The sequence below is a fragment of the Halichoeres trimaculatus genome, unplaced genomic scaffold (genome assembly GCF_033239565.1).
Source record: "Halichoeres trimaculatus isolate MK-OKI-2021-1 unplaced genomic scaffold, fHalTri1.1 fHalTri1_scaffold_17, whole genome shotgun sequence".
Lineage (NCBI taxonomy): Eukaryota > Metazoa > Chordata > Actinopteri > Labriformes > Labridae > Halichoeres > Halichoeres trimaculatus.
In genome coordinates this window covers 13229774-13252216 of record NW_027437195.1, presented here as the reverse complement: position 1 = coordinate 13252216, position 22443 = coordinate 13229774, and the positions used below count along the sequence as shown (strand labels likewise).

General features: G+C 40.1%; 1 protein-coding gene across 2 annotated transcripts in view; it reads right to left on the bottom strand.

Annotated features, from left to right (window-relative positions):
- The window catches only part of asap2a (ArfGAP with SH3 domain, ankyrin repeat and PH domain 2a), a 68562-nt gene that overhangs the window by 24024 nt on the left and 22095 nt on the right, over positions 1–22443 (bottom strand). For both annotated transcript variants that reach the window (XM_074691923.1, XM_074691924.1), the window contains exons 2-4: positions 18708–18780; positions 6559–6704; positions 5110–5184 (exon numbers count right to left, since the gene is read on the bottom strand). In XM_074691923.1, coding sequence (XP_074548024.1) covers positions 5110–5184; positions 6559–6704; positions 18708–18780 — 294 coding nt within the window. The remainder of the gene's footprint in view (positions 1–5109; positions 5185–6558; positions 6705–18707; positions 18781–22443) is intronic.

The window sequence follows — 22443 nt, the reverse complement described above, 5'->3', positions numbered from 1 at the left end:
CTAAAAATATCAGACACAGGCATCGCCGGGCAGGGACAGGCAGGGCAGAATAGGCCAAAGAACGAGGCAACACTCCCAGAGAGAGCAGCGCCAGAGAGAGCAGTGCCCTGATTCCTCCTCTGACCAGATCTAAAGGACAGAGGAGGAATGTCACAACCTTGAAAAGGCCTCATTTTCCACCTTACAACCACCTACTACCTGCAACCACACACGTCCAGGAATAGAGCTTCCTGCTGCACATTCCTCTCACCTTTTTCCACCTCAGTAATGAATGTGCAAGCTGGTAGGCTTCAGCAAAGACAGTTTGGTCAGGCTCTGTAGTAATGGTGGGAAAAACACACCTACTCTTGGCCTCAGTCTGCAGGCCTCAGTGTGCAGATCCCAAGAAGTGTGGACTGGTCTTACATTTTGCACTGTACATTGTATTTGTAATTTCCTGATTCGATCAACAATCTTCAGTTTTCACCGACTAACCATGAATCAGATGTTTGTTGTGTTGGGTGTTTTAGGGGTCAGGGGAGAACATCTGAAGAAAACCATCTGTAACTGTTCGATGAACGCAAACTAATGTGGAAAAGCTTGGATCTGCAGTCTGCTCTTATCTTGAATCTTAAACAGCGAGCATGCATGGGTGGCTCAGTTGTTCATGACTCAATGAATCACAATGAGAGCGAGTGCAGCTGGACATCAGACCTCTCTGCTTGAACTCCTCGCTTACAAAAACACTGACCATTCTGCAGCCGCAGTCCGGACACTGTAGCAGGACAGCGATGAGCTGATATGACTCATGGCTGGTTAAAAAAATAGACCGGTCAATAAACAGAGGATAAGAGGGTCGGCTGCAGGCATGACATCATGCTGGCGTCCACTCAGAAAGTTGCCTGTTAGCAGAACATGTTGTTGTCTCAGCACTTTCCTTTTTCCCCTGAATGGAGTGTGTCTGTGTGTTTATCTTCAGTAATAACACTAGTGGGTCCTCTGGGGATCTCACCCCAGGCTGTTTTTTGCTTGTACTGCAGTGGCAGTGACAGCATCCTGAGTTAAGATTATTTTAGTTGAATAGTTTATCGCTAATTTATCGTAGCACATAACTTCCTGTGCCTTTTAAAACACCACTCTGCAGAAAAAAAATGAGAACAAGGCCTTTTTTAAAGCATAAAGCATGAAATCATAATTGCCTTCTTAATGGAAATGTCTTTTGAGGATGTATATGAAGTGGAAAGTGTTTTTTAGCTGAGTAACTGCAGTGACAGGTTGCTAGGTTTTAGCCCTCTAATCACAGAGCCATTAGTGGCTGCCTCCCTCGGGGTAAGTTCATCCACACACCCGTTGCCAAAGACAGCATTGGCTGAATATTAACGAACCCTAAAGGGGAACAATCAGCGCCAGAAAGCCATTAAGTCTAGAGTTCAATCACACAAAATAACTGGTGGCTATAATAGCTGCCGTAGAGCAGCATTAACTTTGGCGCAAAGGCGACAAAATGCTACTCCTCAAGCATTTAATGCAAATAAGAAATAAAAATGTAAGAATCATGTTAAATGTGCTTTGGGTGCAGTTTCCATCAGATGTTCAGCAGATTGAAGACCTCTGAATGTCTCTCTGTTACAGTTTTGTAGCCATTGGTTTTACTATATCACGATTTCCTAAATGACTGTTTGTTTTAATAGAAATTAGACTCTGGTAAAGCTGCTGCTGTTAGGAGTTATAATCCAAAAATGCATGCTGCATGTAGGCCATGAGCGGGAAACTGAGACTCTTAAACTTTAAAACATGTTCAGACACAATTTGAAAGTTATTCATGACATATTTTAGTGCTTTATGGCTTTAACAGGGTATATGCTAAAATCCTGAGGTTGATTTCAATACCATTTAAGACTTTTTCAAAAACCTTTGAAAAAGTTTTAAGACTTTATCGCAACTTTCAGTTGTTGTTGGCATCCACTTTTTAACAGTTGTACTTTACATTTTTACAGAAATGATGTAAGCTAAGGAGGAATAAAGCTTGAAAGAACAAATGAAACTAAAGGCAGGTTTGTTGACACTCTCACAACAAGAAACAGCAGTTATTCAAGGCCAACTTGCTGAAGAAAATGAGAAATTATTTAATCATTTTTAAAATTTAGGACATGTGCCAGAGATTGTATGATTTGCTTTAATGTTGTAGTTAATTTCATTATTTGAAACTAGAAATAACATTATTTATAGCTGGTGTTTATACCGCTCACAATCCTTATTGTATCCTTACCCTTTATGTATTTTTTTCATTCTATTCTTTTTTATTTTTGTATTTTTCTACTGACTCCATCGATTTCTGCTGTTAACACAACAATTTTCCAGTTTGGGATCAATAAAGTAACTCTGTTCTTCTCTATTCTATTCTTTTTCAGAACTTTATCAACTGAATGTTGAACGTCCCAATCAGGGGACAGTTGCAAGGAGGAAAATAACTATTCATGGATATTTTTTGGGTCAAAGCTTGAATACCTATGAAACTTAATACCTCATAAAACCACAATTAAGACTTTTTAATACTTTTTAAGGGCCTTAATTTTCCCGAAGTTGATTTATCAACTTTTAATACTTTTTAAGACCCCGCGGACACCCTGTTAAAATATCGCAGCTTTTAATGTAGTGACTATTTCCCTTTGATACTGAAGTTTGTTTATGTCATTTGTCAAATAAATCGATACATAAAATCATAAATTACTCACTGTTTTCAAATGTTAGTCTTATATTTATACCTATAACGACACCCACGTATCCATCACTTGGTCTCATTTCTTCTCCTCCTGCAGTGGAAGCAGCCTGTCATGCAGGCAGCCTCTCTACCCTCCCCTAACTAACAGGTACACCCTCCTGGGAAAGGAGAGGTAGCATAATGAGAGAGGAGGAAGAGGATGATGATGAAGGGAGGGTTAAAGGAACTGCCTCAGGCTGAGGAGGTGAGGGACAGATCACCTTGTAGGTGTGACCGTGGACAAAGACATCTCTGCTTGACCCCTGCCCTCATTTTTATCTTCCTTTCATTACTGGGTTTTAATTTCTGAGATTTCCTGACATTACACCATCAGTGACATTTATACGAGTGTGTGTAAATGTGTGTGTGTGTCCTGGGGTATAAAACATCCACCAGCTCATTAGCGCCGTGTCATTCGGGTAATGAGAATCATCAAAAAGCTAATGAGCAATAAGTGGGTAAGCGCTTGTGACTGGCAGAAAAAGCCAGACTGGCTAGTGAGGGGGGCGTGTGTCAGGGACAGAGAGGTGGAGGGAAACAGGGAGACAGAGATCGTTAGAGATAATAAGTGGGGTTAAGAAGGAGACAGAGAGGGAGTCGTGGAGGAGAAACACAGACAGGCCCAACACTTCAATTAAAGACAGCCAAAAGAGCGAATAGGTCAAAGGTTGAGACTGAGCCAGAGGGGCAGAGGGTCATAGGGACGACCACTGCTTCTATGGCAACCAGAGCTGCCTCAGTCGCTTCACTGTGAGGAAACACCAGCCAATCACGTGTCTGGAGAGTGACAGGTCAGAGGGTTACGGTCGGTAATGAATGCTGATTTCATTATGAGCTGCAGGGCCTGCTAACGAGAGCCTGTCTGGGTTCAGTCTGATCTGCTGGACCACATGAACGGCTGGCTGACTCACTAATGGGCTGCATTAGTGTACAGGATTGCACTGTTTATTGAACTTCAATACTTTTTTGGTACAGATGGAAGTGTGTCTGCAGGATCCAGTATTGGAAATTATTAAGCATTCACATCAGGTCTGATTTTTTTTGGATTACTTCAGTAATTAGGTCCTGATTCAATTCTGATCTACAAGATATCAACCATCAGTTTCATTTAAAGGCATAAGCTCAGGTATAAAGTTTAAGTGTGTTTACAGTAAGTCCATGAAGCTTCACTTTTTGGTAGTAAAATAGTTCGTATTCAAAATAAAGGTGCAAGGTAGAGATGGCCAGATGAAGCATTGTGAGAATATTAGATCTATATTTTCATTGTTCTAAAATAAAGCTATGAAGGTTCCCTTACACAAGCTGGAGAACCACATCCTGTTGATGTTAATTAATTTGAGCAATTTGCCAGTGCATGAAAAAAAGATCTTTGAACTTACATTTTGATGCATTTCATGAAATAAAGGTGTTTTGTGCAGTATACTACAAATGATTTTTTGGTTGCAAGACTAAATTATGAATAGTTTTGTATTTTCTGTGCATATTTAAATTTAATTTATACTCAATTTTTATTTATTCCACTTGTTCTAATTACATGGTCCGACAGTCGAACTTACCTGATAAAAGGAACTGAAGTGATTTCAAAAGAGATAGTGACATTCAAAGCTATTGCATCATTCTATCTTTGACACAAGCTCCGTCACAAACAGCGTGGTTTAATGTGATAACACAAGCTTTGAAGCTTTTCTATCATCCTCTTATTTCTAAAGAAAGATAAAAGAGGGCTGAATCAGTGTTTTTGATAGATGTTGTATTAAGTTTATGTCACACACAGGAACGTCGTTCTTCATTTTCTTAAAAAGGACCAACAACTAGTACAGTGGATTTTAAATGAATAAAACAGGAAATAATTAAGAGATACATATTTAATTAAGTGTTAAAATTTCCCCTCGTAATAAAAGAAAAATATTTGTAATAATTTTGACATACCGTACTTCAGACTTAGAGTTCAAAATCTTTTGCACTCATTCTAGCTCTGAGTAATTGAAATGAAATGTAGCATTCGGCTGTGCTCTGTGTCTTCTGGGGTGATAAATTTATGCTGTCAACCCGTTCATCCATTAACTGGACCATAAACTCAAAGAAATCCATGTGACTCTGGTTTCAGTGGTTCAATCCTGATGCTGTGTTGAAAAATCATGATTTCCACACACCCCTCAGTCGGCTCTGTAGTACTTTTGCAGACAACGTGCCAACACATGAATGTGTCTTTGCTGTGATGCGGGAAGTTTAGGACTTCAGTTTTTTCAGTCTCGTTTATAGTTCTTGAAGCTGATCAGTGACAAAGCATTTACTCTCCTTCTCTCCTGGTGTTACACTTCCTGCTCAGTAGCAGAGTAACATGAGGTCATACTGATTTGACGCCTTACCCCTTTGACTCCCTTCAGGTCTCCTTTCAGCAGGCTGTCCAGAGGAAACGTGATGATGTTGTTCATGTTTTGGAACTAGAGGGAGGGCGAGGAGAGAGACAGATAAGAGTTGAAAGATTACATCAGAGGATTTTGAACCAGCATGACACCACTGAGACATAATCCTTTTAGTTTGTGTTGGTTTTTTGGGTGTGTGCAGTCTAACCTGAGAAGACTGGCATGTCGGTAAAAAAGCTGTGGATTTTCATTCCTTACAGTCAATAAATATAGGGAAACGGGGCTGGGTAAGATTGATAAGATAAGATAAGATAAGATAAGATATACTTTATTAATCCCCGGAGGAAAATTCATGTTGTTTGGGCTCTCTTCCAAGCAAAGAATTGTACACTCTGATGGCTGCAGGGAGGAACGATCTTCGGTACCTCTCGGTCCTGCAGCGCACAGAGGTAAGACGTCCAACCAAGATGAACGATGAACCAAGAGAAATCAGGAAGTATTATTACTAAAGTTAAAAAAAAACTTACTTAACATCTCTCAAATCAGCTAGCTTTCATCTGCAGCACCATGCATCGGAATATTAGCAATAACCTGGTTGCGTACGGCCATGTAAACACCAATAACCCTTTAAAAAAAAAAAAACAAAATATGCTCATATTTCTAACCCAAATATTTGATCAGGTATACACATATCTGGATATCCCCATCTAAAGGAACATTAATTTGTGTTCTGCACATGTTCTGCTTGCAAGGAATCTTGTTGTTTTGAGGAAGTTGCTGCTGTTGCTATGGACACAACAGGAGGAAGCAGAAATGATGCACATTGTGTCATGATGTTATCCATGCATTGAGATGTTTTCTGTGCAACACTGTTTTGATCTGGATACCAGGTATTACAGGAATAACCCTGTTTGCTCACGGTTATTCTGAACGTTTCATAAACCAGAATACTGACTGCATACAATCGTAGCCACTGACTCCCTTTGTAAAAAGAGGACCAGGCTTGGTTTATACTGCTGTACTTTATACAGGAAGCTTTGAGAGATTACATCTTCACACCCAGCTCAGGCAGCTGCTCATATTACTTTAATAAAAGGTATCCAGATAACACTAATCCAAAATCTCCAGCTCCTGGTCTCAGTGTGAGTCGATGGACCACACATGACGGTGTCAGATTCTCTCAATAAAGCTCTGGCCTGGTTTCAAAACCTGAGCAGGGCAAGCTTGAAAAGGATCCAGCGGATATTTGGTGTTTCAGTGGCCGTTTGGACGTCTCAGTGGAAAACTAGAGCTGCAGCTTAGAGGACACAGAGAAAGAGACACTCAAGGGGATTGAGACTTTTAGGGACAGGATGGAGATCTAAGTTTGTCACCAAAGATCTATTTCTTCCATCCCCTTCCAATCCTTTTTATTGACAAATATACACTTTTACCATCAGGAGGTGGACTCACCAGGTTTTTGAAGAGCGCAGTGAGCTCCTTAGTGAAGACGGAGAACTTGAGGAAGGCTGAACCCAAATCAGGATCGTCTCTGTACACACAGTTTTCACCAAATTTCTCCAGAGCTTGAGTGTATTGCTCCTCATTCTCTACATGAGCTGAAAACACAAACACACACAGAGTCAGTCAGCTTTGACATGTAGAAGAAATCCAACCAAGACTGTTTCCGTCTGGTACAGTCCCAGCATATAAAGAATAAAATATTTCAGGTATAGCAGTTATCATTTTATTACACACAAAGGATTTCCCCAGACTTTGTTTTCTCCTGACAGTGATGTCTGTTGCTTTGATTATCGGAGGCAGAGAGAAAATACAAATGTCATCCCTAGTTATTACCCAGATTGATTGATTCAAAGTTTTATATTAGTTTTGTCATATTAGGGATAGAGGCAAAGGCTGAGACAGCAGGTTGATAAATCCCCTGACATTTTCTGTTACATGTAGTGCTGTTTCTTGTTCCCCTACAGTTTTTACCTGCACTCCCATAGGTTATAAAAGTGCTAAACTTGTTGCTACACCTGCTGACGTTTTAAGGGCAGAGTTGCTTTTATTTCACAGGAGACAGAAACTGCTGCAGGAAACACCATGCAGCTCTGACAACAGCAGAGATCTTTTTATTTTCTGGCTTTAAATCAACATAATTTCTCAGCCTGACTCGTGTTGAAAGGATTTTCCATTTGATTCGTTATGAAACCTGAGAGGAGAAGGAGAAGATTTATGAGTGTGTGCAGATTAATCTCTGGTTTAGAAACTTTTCAGATGTGAGGCCTTTATTACTTTTATGACCAATTCTTTAAAAAAATATAAAAGTCAAGCAATAGTTATCCAAAGATGTAATTTCCCCTCAGGGATGAATAAAATAGTCTAAAATCTGAAATTTGAGTTTTTCAAATGAACACCAAAATGAACGGACGGGACATGTATGTCTAGTGAAGTGAGGTTTTTGAGTGATAAAGGATTTTTTATCCAATGTTAAAGAGGGGTATTGTGCCTTTGTTATCTTCATACTGTCCCTCTAGTATCCCCCTAGTAGCTTTGCGTGATTTGTAACTCACACTTGGGTTTTAGAAAACCCCTAGTTCAGCCTGCTGTCTCTTTAAGGCTCCCCACTTCACAAACCCCCTTCCCTCTGATTGGCCAGCCCTCTGCAGGCCTGTCAGGGAAGAGCTTTGAGCAGACCTTAGTGTTTGAGACCCAAACCTCCAACGTGTCATGAACCAGTTAGCAGATCCTTATGCCATGACATCAGTTCAGCAAGTCTCTTGAAAATCTTGAGCCACTTTTTAGAATGAGCTGTTTTTTTAACAGTTTACAGACAGATTCATGGATTTCTACAACTTATGAATATGTAGCACTTTGAAAATTTGCACGAATTTAGTATGAAAATGCAGCACTGTTGCTATGTATCTATGTTTTAAATACAGTCAAGCATAATACCCCCTCTTTAAGGATGGGATTTCATAGGAAACAATTTTTAAGTCTGCTCTAGAGAAATGATGCAAACTGTTAATAAAGTAAATAATTATTTTTATTTATAATAAACTTTGACATCATTTACACTTCGAGATTGTTTGATGAAAAGGACTTTATAAATAGATTTATTCCAAGCTATGATTTGTATCTGCGTTTCAATTGTTCTGGTGTCCTTCAAGACAAATAAGATGCATCAAAATATCCTGATACTCAATGAAGACTGAGCTCAGAAAGACAGTCACAAACAGAGTTAGAGACAGACAGAAATAAAAAGAGAGCAACAGAAAAGGAAATGTGGCGTTGCAGAGAGAGGTACCTGGTACAGAGGAACTCTAGTGTGCTGGCCCCTGAACTAAGCACTCAGTGTCAGTGAGCAGTGTGGGGCAGGCCTTTAACTAGCCGTGACAGAAGTCTCCTTGCGTGTCTAAAGGGGACCTAATCTACCTCGAGGTTGGGCCCGGATGATTCCACTTAATACACTTCACGGTCGACTGGGCAGCTGAAAACAGCTAATGCCACTGGGATGGAGCACTGGTGACGGTTGCTATGACAACACTCGCGAGGAGGGGTGATGGAGACACTGGTGGGGTTTAGGGGGAGACAGTGACAAAAAGGACGAGTGTGTACAACATTTGGATGTTCTGCAAACGATGCTCACTCCCTCATCACAAGACATCTTCTTTTTATTCTTTTCATTCTCTGTCCATGTCTGTTTCTTTTCGTCTCTCCCTGTCTGTCTCTCTCGTGGTGGGTTAGCTGATGACGCTGGATAAGCTCATGTCTCAGCTGCACCGGTATCCATCATGTTATTAATAGAGGAAAGCTAAAAGCCTCTGAGTCACTACCTGCTGACCTTACATCAGAGAAAATCTAATCCCTCAGATATCTACTGATAGTGAAGGTGAAACAGACGATTAAACTCCTGATCCTGGAAACACTGAAACACTCCTACACCTCGCTGTCAGTGTGCTGTATCCACTGTCTAAATATGACCTTAGAAACACTATTTGATTGATTCAAAACAGTTGCTCAAAGTTTTAAACAGTCCACTGTTACTTGGCTGTTTTATTCTGACCACTGATCTAAAACTGTCAAACTTAAGATGAAACATGTTTTTTATGTAATTTTGAGCACAACTGATAGAGACAGGGATCCTTATTTTACTGAAAATAAATCCCCCAAAATAACACGTCACAATCAGATACAACATCAATTGTTTTCTATTATTTGTTTAAAAAAGGAGGTGAAAACACCTTTTTTAGCCGAACTGATAACATTTTAGAAAATGATGTTTTAGTTTCCTTTGCCTGACCTTAAACCCATCATAATCTGACCTCATGTCACCTTATTTAGTTAGCTAACTAGATTCACCCTGCTGAGTTTAATAACAACTACAACATTGGATTGCTAATTTCATCGGATGGGATTTGCTCAAAGTTTGGGTGCACTCAGCACGCCTCCTTTGGGTGGTGGTTAAGGATGATTATTTATAAACAGAAGTTTTTTCAACTTGTTGACAGTCAAATTTAGGATGTGTCCCCAACCTAAGTCATGACTTTGTTATATAATCAACTTTACATCCTTCTTATCTTTTGCTTCCATAAAATGCAGCCCAACTTAATTGATGCTTCACAAGTCCAACCATATGTTGTTTTATCCCTGTTGGCAGGACCATGATGTATAATTGTGCAATAGTGGTTTAATTTTGACACGTGGCATGAAATCCTTGGTATAACTGGATTTTGCTCCCAATCCCCAGACCGATGCTAGGAATTGGGATGCAAGATACTTGGGCTTTGGGTATCGACTGATACTGATCTGATACCAGTGTTAAGACTGCAGGGCATGCAGGTTATTATTTAACACTGGTATCAGATCAGGAAAGACAAGAATTAGAACATATGGAATTGCTTAAGTTAATATATTCTTAAAATATAAGTTTTTAAATGTTTAACAGAAGTTTGGTTAAAAAAGCTTCAGAATTTACAGAAATGACTATTTGTTTGTAAAATTTCATAGTTTAGTTTAGCCTTGGTGTCAAGTTTGGACTGATTCTTTCTCACTGATACCCAATCCAGCTTTGAGGAGTGCTGATACCTGATACGAGGATTGGATCGGTGCATCGCTAGCTAGGAATTAGGGATGCACAATATTATCGGCACAATATCGGTATTGGCTGATAAAAGCTTAAAAACACGTTTATCGGTATCGGCAGATGTGAAAATTTCTGCTGATAGGCACAGCCGATAAGGTGCTATTCAGTTAGGATTATAATTATTTTCCATCTGAAAAATAAGCTCCATAAATAAAATGTAGCACTTCATTTATTTGCACTGCAGAGCTCTGTGTCTGTCACCAGGTTGTTACAGTAGCTCTAAAATAATCAAATGCAACTTGGTTATGTTTAAAAATGCATTGTACATTTAAAGTTCATGTGATCTAAAGAAATTATTATTCTGTATTTCAATACTGAATGTCTTGAGTTTGAAAAAAAAATACATTTCTTATTTATGGTAAAATCAAATGTTTTTTGTCTTGTTTTATGTGTGTTTCTTAAACAAATAAGACCGTCACAATAAGAGTAACATATAAATTCCAGTAGAGGATAGACTTAGCTTTCTTTACAGTGAAAAAAAACAAACAAACTTGGGATTATTGGTATCAGTATCGGCAAAAAGGGGTTTCGATATATCTGCATATCAGATATCGGCAAAAATCCAATATCGTGCATCCCTACTAGGAATGCCTTATTTCAGGCCTGCGTTACTAAAGTAGTGTTGACTGACTAAATGCTGTTTTTTTTTGTGCGTGGTGGTATCTTGTTATATTCCCGAAAATGTGTATTATAAAAAACTTGTTACTCATACTTCACACAAAGGAAAGTATGACTCAGCATGTGATTTGACAGTAAAAAGGGTATGGAGAAATTTAAGATATCATGGGAAATGTTTCTGAATAAAAAAAAAAACAACCTTTCATGCTTACATAATGTGGGCCAAAAATAGATAATTGAAATCAACAAACATAATTATCTGTTGTTTGGATAGCTAATGTTTTTAACCAAGATAAACTGGCACCAGCCTCCAAAAATATAAAAATATAAATAATGTCTGATGTCTGGCTCTCTGGTAAGTCAAACAAGTTTTGATAGCTCTGAAAACCTCTGGTTCTATTTTCTGACACTGCTGACAAAACCAGGAAAAAACACAATAAAGAAGTGAAAGCAGTGAAATGTCCCACACAAAGATAAACTTCAGTCACTGTGATGTGTCAGACACTAACCCACACTGCACACCCACAGTCTACTGTTTACACATCAGCTCCAGCTGTGTGGCTGCGTCTCTGCCAGGCTTGCAGCAGACAGGGCGGCGGCCTGCTGATGTTTTTCAAGTGGCACATGGGAACACCAAACCACCCCCCTCTGGGCTGCACGGATACACATGAGCATTTGTTGCAACATGACCTGAATACATGACACCTCTCAGGAAGCACAAAAAGCTGCAGGACACGTCGAACCAGTTTATGAGTAATGTGAAGACAGGATGGAGACAGCGTCTTTTATAGTTTACACTGTCAACAAAACCTGATAATTCACTGTGGACTAAACATTTCAAACAGATAATGCCGAAAGGATTTTCTGGAGGGGAATTAGTAATGTTTAAACAAAGACGAATATCACAACTCCGTGCGTGTAAATAAGACACAACCTGTTGATTACTTTAATAATCAACTGGATACAACATCCTCTTTTTTTGTCTTTCCTCCTATACACAGAAAAACAAACATATTGTACAGCTTCCAAACATCTGCCAAGGTTTACCCAACATCCCATAGGCTTGTTTTGCAGCTTCTTCCTCATTGTTTCTCTCTCTCACACACACACGCGCACACACACACACACACACACACACACACACACAGTTTAATCAGCAGATACCAGACCGGCCTCTGCTTCCTCCCTCACACTCTCATACCCTCACACTCGGCTCCACCAGGCTGCTCTGTGGAGTCCGCGCTCACTGACACAATGTGCGGCCGACCTCAGATCAATCCCACATTTCTCTACGGACTCTGTGAAAACACCACTGGACTCCACAGACACTTTACAATGTGTGGCCACCAAGGAGAGGGAGTGTAAATCACTTTTGTCCGCAGAAGATTTGGAGATAGGTTGTGAAAAAGCAAGAGGAGAGAATATGTTTAAGGGAAAGGTTTTATTTGTCTGCTCCTCAGAAAAAAAGATGAGAAGACTGATTCTATTGTCATATAATGTGGGTTATTCAAACATGAAGTCAAAGAAAGCAGGGCTTGGCTCCTCATTCTAATCTGGTTACAAAGTAAATAACAGACAAAAGATCATGAACAAATCTCTCACTGGTGTTGGGAATGAGAAGGAGCTTGCTTTAAGGGAAGTAAGTGAAGGGAGATTTTCTGGTAAGTGTAAACCGTTTCTTACTCAGTCCAGTTATTGGTTTCATGAGGAAGTTAACCATGCCCTAAAAGCAACTTGACCATGCAACACAGAGAAGCTTAGGCTTGTTAGAGGACAACAGACCAGACTGGCACAAAGTGACCCTTCTCTTTAACTCATTTCACTACCTGTGCTGAGGCATCATCAACATGTACGACCTTATCTGACCTCTTCCTCTTAAACAAGCAGTGGAGATATCATTCAAACATTACCACTTAAAAACACAGGTTGATGCCAAATCATGTTGCTAAATATGATTTATCAAACAATATCTGAAAGGTACATCTCAGCGATAAAAAGTCCTCCCTAGGAGCCAGTGGCGGCTGCTGGTCAGTCAAGGAGGGAAAGCTTATTCTTTTCCGGCCTACAACATAAATTTGTTTACTTATTTAAACGTAAATTCTACCCTCCTGTAGGCTGTAAGTGTGAGTGACAGGGGGAGAAGCTCTGCAGCTGTAGCTGTAGCTGCTTATTGGTAAAAAGTGAGAGAATCTTTTAACACAATGCTCGTCGTTTTTTAAGAAAAGTAAACTCGCTGGGGATCTGTAAAGCCTCCGGATCAGTCCAGAACAAGTAAATGTAAAACTCAGAAGATTCTCCGGTGGAGGGTTTTACTTCAAGATCGCTGACTGGCTCATTTCACTGTCAATCAAAAAGGGATTAGGCCTCAGACAGATCATCCAATCATCATGCAGAAGCCCAGCGTCCAGGCCAGCCCACTGCCTCATAGACCCCCAGAGACGCTCAGGGTCCGATGGGCGGGACAAAGCCCAGCGTCTATCAAATGACCGTCCAGTTTCCACAGTGGAACAACCCACTCTACGCTTCCCCACTGAAGTCAGAAGACGCCCAGCGTCCGACTGTGTAATGCCGCGGCCACACCAAACGCGAACTCACAAATTTGAATGCGCGCCACTGAGACGCTGCAGGGATGAATGAGAAGGAGGTGGAGCCAGTTACCTGTGATGGGAGCTGATTCTGAACAAAAGATGAAGGAATCTAGCGCATATTTTGTCAACGAAATGTACACACAGCAGTACATATCACCACTTTTTTGGGGACATTTTAGGGGAAATTGAGCTTCCCTTGCAGTCTTAGAGCATTCACCACTGCTAGGAGTCCAGAGATGCTCTATACAGCCTCATATTTTTACTGCATGCTGTAGGTGCTTGAGTGTTTTCCTCAGTTGAGTTTTTACCTCTACTACACCCCTGACATCAACCTACACTGCAAGAAACTGAAATCTTATCATGTGGTTTGGTCTTGGTTTTTTTTATGAACTTTTTTATTGGCGCTTGTAAACAAACAAAAATAAACTTCACCTATTTACTTGACTTGAATGTCACATTAACTTTTCCTTTTTTTAAAACATAAAGGACACAAGAACCATAGATTGAACAAAGGAAATAAAGATGGGGAAAGATCATGTCTTGATCAAAAATTTAGTAAAAAAAAAAAAAGTCTGGCTTTATATAGTGTACCCAGTTTCCACAGCTTGAATCAAAAAGTTCAAATTTCTGATTATATCTATTGTGATGTTCATCCATGTTTTTAAAGAAGGGCTCTCCTGGGATAGCCAGTTCTTTGTTACAGGCTTTTTAGCCGCAACCGTCAGTATGTTCAGTAAATATTTATCCCTTTTTGGCAGCTCTTCAGGCATAGGACATAAAACATGGTCCTACTTTCTAAAGACACATAATGTCTGAAAATGTCCTTTCAGGCACTTTGAATCCCTTTCCAAAAGCCAGAGCATGTGGTTATGTCCACATTTCCTCCAGCAGGTAGGGGAGTTGCTGAAATAATGAGATTTCTAGTAGGGTGTAATGAAGGTTTTGCCTTATTTTAAGTAAAAATTGTCTTATTATACTCCATATGAGCCACATTCAGCTGATCAGTCCAGAAAATGTCTTGTTTAAGTTATTTAAAGACAAAATTGAGGGCTGAATTGCTTGTAATAAGTAAAAAAAATCTGAAACTAAAATAATGTCTTAATACAAATAACTTTTCACTTGTTCCATTGGCAGATTTGTTTTTACTTGTTTCAAGTTATTTAAAGACAAAAATGAGGTCTGAATTGCTTGTAACAAGACATATTTCTGGACCGGTCAGCCGAATGCGGCTCAGACTAGGTCTAAAAAGACATTTTCTACAGACAATAAGACAAAAACGTGATAAGATTTCAGTTTTTTGCAGCGTAGAATTAATTGTCGCTACAGGGGAATTTCCCTTTCGTTATTCTGCTCACTCCACCCATGAACCAACCCTAACCCAAATCAAACAGAGCATTTTGAGAAGTGCATCAAATACTCACAGTCTCCCATTGTGAGAGATGTGTGTGTGTGTGACATCAATCTCGTCATCTTTGGGAAAGACACTTTCTCATGTGTCTGACATCTTCGCTCGTCTTTTCTTCACACATACATCCAGAATAATCACACTAGCGCTTGTGGGGGTTTTGCTTGATTATCTGGCAGCCACAGAAAAGAAGTGCCTGTATGTGATAAAAAGACAAAGGCAAGATGGCATCGAGATTCATCCCATCGAAAATCTGATGCAATGCAGGTGGAATGCTGCAGTCTCCAGCAGGCAGCTCTCCTGCCTGCATACAGTAAAACTAGGAAAGGTAAAACAGCTGGAACACAGCGTTCACTGGTCTGCACAGTGCAGTGTTTTGATCAGCAGCTCTGGCAGGCCTGTCCTCACAGCTCTGCTCCGTCAGCTCCAGGTTCTACAGGGAGAGTGTGAGATGCTGCTGATGGTTAATTCATCAAAACCCTCAAGCTGACATCCTGTCAGGTGCCTGAAGCTCCTTGGTTCAGCTCCCTCTGCAGTTTTCTTTCTCAATTTCCACAATTTTTTTTTATTACAATGTCCTCTTACTGCCTCTCCATGGCATGTTTACACTTCAAATTGTGTTTATTTTTCTCCCCCTTTGTTTTAAAAAAACAGTTTCTTTCTCAATCTAGGCCCTCTTCATCAGTATTCCTGAAGTCACAGTCTAAAATATCTTTGTACTACATCATCAGTCGTAGCAGGATACTCATGAGGCAGTCAGTGTTTGGGCTCCCTGCTGTGTCGCTCATTATTCAGCCTCTCCTCTGCTACTCCCAACAGTATCTCCTCTAAAAAGTATGAACTATCAGCTCTCATCATTTTACCACATGATGGTGGATTCTGCAACAAATGTCAACCTCTATGTTTCAGTCTGAACAAGTTCATTATCAGACTTTTCCTAAATGACTCTGCAGTGAAGGTATTTTCCCTGACAAGAACTGAGGTCCCCGCTCAAACTGCTGATTCAAGCAGGTACAGACAGATGCAGTAGAGCTTCTGTTTGAATAATTAATGTTTTCAGTATGTTTATTAAATGCATTATGCATAATTTATTAGCACCTTACTACATTTCTATTTCAAGACTAAGAGTGTTAAGTTCTTTAGGATGTAATCTTTGCATAGAGATGGTCTGTCCAAACTCACACTGGTAATTCTGCATGTTTTACATGTTAAGTTTGCAGATTTACACACAAGTAATGTGAAGTGGTCCCACAGTGGCTTCACATACCACAGAAGTCTTAGCTTTCTGCTGCATTAAAAAAATGAAGGGTAGAGTTAGGTTGCCTCGCAAAATCATGTAAAACTAAAAAGGTTCATCTAAATTCATGCACATGTAATGTGAAGACTTGCAGAAATGAACAGACCCAACAGACTCTAAGAAGTATAGACGTGGCTGATATTTGCAAATCCATCAGACCACCTCATGCTGGTCCCTTACTTTTCCTGGGGTTCTTCACTAAGTCTAAGATCCATTAAGTGTCCATTGTGTGTGTTTTTATTTCTGAAGGTCTGAACATCAACACATGCTGTGTTTAAGTGGTAGTGCAGTCGCCTGCCACTAGTCTGTAAGTGGAATCAGCTGTTATGCTAAAGTGCTCTACAACCTGGGTGTAAACAAGCACAGGTGACAGATGAAAACTCTAAACATGGTGTGATTGGCAGCATATTGATCATTAAAATAGAAAATAGAGAGGGTTTTAGTCTGTGTCTGCTTAAACAGGCATATAACCACTCAACTGGGTCAAAGTGTAACCAACCCAGGCATGTAATGTTAAACTTCAAGAGCAACCAAAGGCTGGTGGTGCTAGCTCTGCTAACATTGGCTTGACTCATCAAACCAATGTGACACTGTTCAACCCCAGACTCCCTAATTAGACATTTTTGTTCATATATTAATTTGACCTTACGACCTTCTTTTTTATATTACTGAGCTTATTTCACCAATTGCTACAGAGGGAATATTGTGCTGTATTGGGCCAAAGAAACAGACTTTTAGAGCATCAAAAAGCAGATCGCCTGGTTTAATAACGTCTTGGGTCTGAAACACTGATTTCATTATCGGCACACACGTACAGGGGATGATTTGTTTTTCCAACTCTGCAGTTTAGAAGATATTAAGGTTGGCTGATTGTTCAATCAGAGACACAGGTCAGCTCATGTGACTGATGCACAGCCTATAGCTGTTAGAAAAGAAGCTCAAAGCTTGCATCATATCCAATGTGGCTGCATCTACGGATTGGCTTCATTTCACTGTTTCATGGCCAGACAGGCTAAGTTGTGGAAACTACATCCATATTCTGTACAGTCTATGGCTTGATGCTAACCCTGTAGCAGTTTTACGTGACTTACAGTACAAAAAAAATCCCTACTTTTCTCTCACTGAAGTTCCTGAAAACCCTTCATTCAGCCTCTGACTAAAACATTTTCTCTTCAGTGCTTTCTCTTTAAGGCCCCCAACTCCACAACCCCCTTTCCTCTGATTGGCCATCCCAGTCAGTGTGGATGACCTCATCATTTCAGCAAGTCTCATGAAGATTTCTTCAAGAGCTTATCAAGATCTCGTGCTTTTTTTTTTAGTGGACTGTTTTGAGCAGTTTTTAGGCAGGCTCAAGGATTTCTACATGTAAATATGTTAGTTTAAAAATGTTCATGTTTAGTATGAAGATCCAGTATTGTTACTGTGTTACCATGTTTAAAGTATGGTAAAGAATAATCGCCCTTGTGTAATGAAAATAGCTTGATATGCAGCATTAAGTGTTTAGTATTCTTTTTATGGTGAAAGGGACAAACAGAATGTTTTATGATATGCTCTAACTTACTGGATGCTATTAGTGCTGTTTTCTGAACAACAAACCTCTGTATCTACTGCTAAGAGAAAACAATGCTAAAACCAGCGGACACTAGAGAGCTGTGTGGAGTTGTTGTGTTCAAAACAGATCAAGGTTGGAAGAATCGCTGAGGTCAAGGTGAACTTGTTTAATACGGAGGAACTGTAAATAACAGTATTCCCAGCGGCATTTCCACAGACAAAACACTGTTTCTGTTGTACATACAGATAGAAATCTGAGCAAGCTTCACGCCCCTGGGCAACAAAAACAGTCTGGTTTGCTTTTTCAAATTTTTTAAACAGCAGGTAATCCTCTTCACAGGGAAAACAAACTTCAACTGCCTGAAACACCTGCAAACCTCAACCCTGCTGTGCTAACCACACAGATTCAAATGAAGGTGATTAATCAACAGCAGCAGTGTTCAGCATTACAAGAGTAATCTTCTAAATGTGCACCTGAGCACACACACTCACACAATGTCAGGGCTTTACGGATGACTAAACAAAAGATCGGAGTCCAGCAGTAACATGTTTACGTGTGTTTCACAGAGAACATTAGTGTTTCCATGCCTCAGCTCACACACAGAAACAGAGCCTGCACCCCTCCCCAGCTGTTCCTCTGGGGTCTGGATCAGACAGCTGTCCCTGTGGTCTGAACAGAGCCCACTCTGTTTGGAAAAAAGAGCCGCTCAGCACATTGTTCAGAGGTCCCTCTCTCTTTTTCTCTCTGTTCGTCTCTATCTCTCCCTCCTCCCCGTCTCTCTCAGCGGGGTTCTGTCAGGCAGGCCAAACAAAAGACACTGGAAACACCCAACACTGGCACACACAGCCTCAGTGAGCATGGTAATAACCCACACACAGAGATAGTGACAAACACACACCTTTCTTTGTCTACCTTGAGTATTTTTAGCATAATGAGAACATTTTTGACTTTTGAGTTGTGAAAAGAAACAACAAAGAAATCAAGGGTCTGAAGGACAGAGAGAGAGGACTCACCAAGACCTGACGTGTAGATGGCTTTTACAGACTTCTTCATCTTATACAGAACACTGCGATCCACGTCCAGAGCCTGCACACACATGAAGAGGCAGAAAGTGAAAAATCACCATACATCTTAGCGTTGACTATTGAAATACATCAATGTTCTGGGTTCACTGTACAGAAGATGAGTTTTTATTTAGCTTTACTGAGGTTTGTTGCGACTAGGGATGGGTACCTTTCAGATTTGAAATGATACGGTACCAAAGCCTGATGCCTGGCAATTGGTATCAGTACTCAACGGTACCAATTTTTGGTACTTCTGTGTGTGTAAGTGTGGTAACCAATATTTATTTGTTTAACCAAATTTCTAACTTTTCAATTGAACATATTCTTTAACAAAAACCTTACATTGCCGAGTTCATGTCCAGCATGGAAAATTTCCTACTTTTCCAATCTCTCAAAGTCACAAGGATAGGAAACTAAATATGGTACCATTTGAATTTATGTTAATCGGTACATGGTGCTATAGAGTATCTAATTCAGTACCCATCCCTAGTTACGACACAATACCTTAAGGAACCAGGTGCAAACACATATAAACTAAGCAAACATATAAACCTCTGACTTTATACATTTAACTCAAGCCTGATAGTAAAACATTTACATTTTATTTAATTTCAAAACTCAATCATATAACAGATGACTCTCCTGTTAGAAAGGGAGATATGCTGAGTCACAAATGTGGACCACCAACATGGATGTTGTATTTTTTTGGGGGCCAATTACAATAGTAAAACAGATTTATTACCTAAAAGAAATGCCCAAACACTGTTTCCTGCATCCCATGCTTTCCTATTGGCGAGTTTAAGGCATATTTGCAGTTGTACCTACCATAACATCAGCCCCTCACTAACATACAGATGTATCAGTTTGATTGAATCTCATTTGATTAAAAGGCCAGCCGCAGTAGTTTTGATGGACTCACTGCTTTGTTATTGGTGTGCCAGAAACTTATTATCAGACTCACTCCCATAAACTTAAATATGTCCATAAATATGGATGGCAACCCTCCCTCTATAAAAAGTGAAGCCAAAATATCACAGTGAGAAGACACCGACAAATTGTGCTGGAGTAGCCAGAGAATGCACCTGAGTGACGTCTCTGGTAGAGCTGACATCTGACTCATTCTGTTATCCAAAACATGTATTTTTACGCTACAGATAAAACAACAAGAATCGTTACAACTTTGGCAAGCTAAATGTCTTGCATTAGAGTTTGTTACATTTCATGTTGTTTCTTCTCTGCTAATCAAGTAAAAAACACAGGAGCCGGCATTTGTCAACAAAGCCGTTAAATCATTATGATGTCACCCTATAAAGCAAATTTAGAGCAAAGTTCTCCATAAAATGAACATCTACACATAAGACATGATGATTAGAACTTAGTGCTTTGTCAGAAAGCATGTTAAATAATAAATATCTGATGGTATTTTTAATTTTCTAGTTTGACCCATGTTACTTCAGTTTTAATGGAGGGATCAGGATTTAAAGCCGGTCACCAGGGGGAGCCCTGTAAGTCTTGGCTTCACTCCCTGTCCCTGTTCCAACCCAGAGGGATGTCCCTGAGATGCTGCTGTTTTTCTTAAGGTTGAGATTTATTGTTTGGTATCCTGCTCTTTTTGTCCACACCCTGGATGCATGCCTGTATGTGGTGGGTACAGAGTGTGTGTGTGTGTGTGTGTGTGTGCCATCTCCACACTGGCTGTAAGTAATGAATTATTCAAGCAAAAGCTAAGAATAGACCTGCACTCTCTCTCATCAGTTATTGGGTTAGCGCGCATGCGTGTGTGTGTGTGTGTGTGTGTGTGTGTGTGTGTGTGTGTGTGTGTGTGTGTGTGTGTGTGTGTGTGTGTGTGTGTGTGTGTGTGTGTGTGTGTGTGTGTGTGTATCAGTATATTAGCTTGTAGGCAACAGGAGTGAGTATTGGAGGTCTCTTACTTGAAGGACAGTCCTTCTAAGATACACACAGACCTCACACACTCTTTCAGTGAGCCCTGACTTCTACCAAACAGTGAACGTCTAGCAGAGACAATGCAGCACTGTAGCAGTGATGAGTGAGGGACTCTCTTGGGATGAGAGGGATTTGGGGGAAATGAGTTTTTAGGGGCTTTATTAAGTACGTCCGCCCAACCGGGCCAAAGCCGGCGCCACTTTTCCCCACACTGCTCCCTGTCTGACTGACACATATCAGATCCTCGGGACCCTCTGAGAACAAAAATGTACAATGGCACTCTTTCAACCACAACTCTCTCTCACACACACACACACACACACACACACACACACACACACACACACACACACACACACACACACACACACACACACACACACACACACACACACACACACACCACTAGATGTGAGGACAAAATGTATTAAACCCATAAATCAATGTTGTGTTAATATCCAAGTTATGAGCACGCTGATGTTGTAAAGTGGAAGAACTGCTTCTTATTTGTTCCTCTCCCTCTGTCCCTCTGAGTGAGTGAAATACAACCCAGGGGAAAGCAGAGTTAGAAAGACTGAGCTGACACTGAAGGGAAAATGACAGATAAATTGAGTGGTGTTAAGACAGGGAGAACAAAAGGAAAACTAACAGACGCTGTGCTTCCCTTCTCCTCTTTCAGTGGCTCAAGTTTTGTAGCAGCTCTTAAAGGTGACCTATGAAGTGTCACGGATCAGCCTGTTTGCGAATAGTTACTTACACCTCTTGTCTATGAAGAGAGGTGAGATTACTTCTACTCTTATCTTTTCAGATCTCCCTTCCCTGTAAAATTTCATGCAAAGATTCTCACAGTGAGCGCTGTAGATGGACTGCTCTTAAGAATATTTAATTAAAAGTTTAGACCAGTTAATGTTTAAAGATAACATCAGTGTTGCAACACAATGGCAGAAGAATCTCAGTTATCTAGTTCAGGGGCTGTCAAAGTGGGGGGCCGCCGGGGGGCTCCAGAAAATTGTAGGGAAGGGGAAAGTAGGCTCTAATTTTTCTTTTTCTTTTTCATTTATTATTATAACCATTCGTCCTGAACATACAACAGGTAAAGTGCCATGATCGTCGGATTCTTAAGTTCCAAATTGTACCCAACTGCTGCAACTTCAGCATGATGATGTCATGACCTATGTCAACCTGGCGGTTTGCGCCTATTATTAAGCTATCTAAAAAACTGAACTGAACTTTGAGGCTCTTCCCCTGTTTAACTACTAGCTACATATAAAAAAGGAGTATCCCACCTTGGCTGACAGAGCCTTGAATGCCTTCTCCCTTTTGCAACTACCTACTTGTGTGATTCTGGCTTTTGTTTGTTAATAATTTCCTGTTCTAAAAAAATGTAACAATTACTGAAAAGGGAATTAAAGGTAGAAAATATATATTCTTAAAGTTGACACTTCTTAGCATTTTTTGAAATGCATATGCTGTTTGGGGGGCCTTGGCATAGTTAAGTTTGGGAACCCCTGATCTAGTTGATACATTTGTGAGTTTAGACTTACTGGTGTATACATTTGTTTGAGCTCAACAGTTCAGTGAAGTTATAACAAGCTGAAACTGACACTTTATCAGTCACAACCACAAGCTAACACGTGATAACTGTAAATAAACAGTGCTATTGTTAATATCATAAGGAAGTTTAAAAAGATGTTTGTTGTATCACTGATGACTGTGATGGTTATCAGCTCAAGAGTGATAA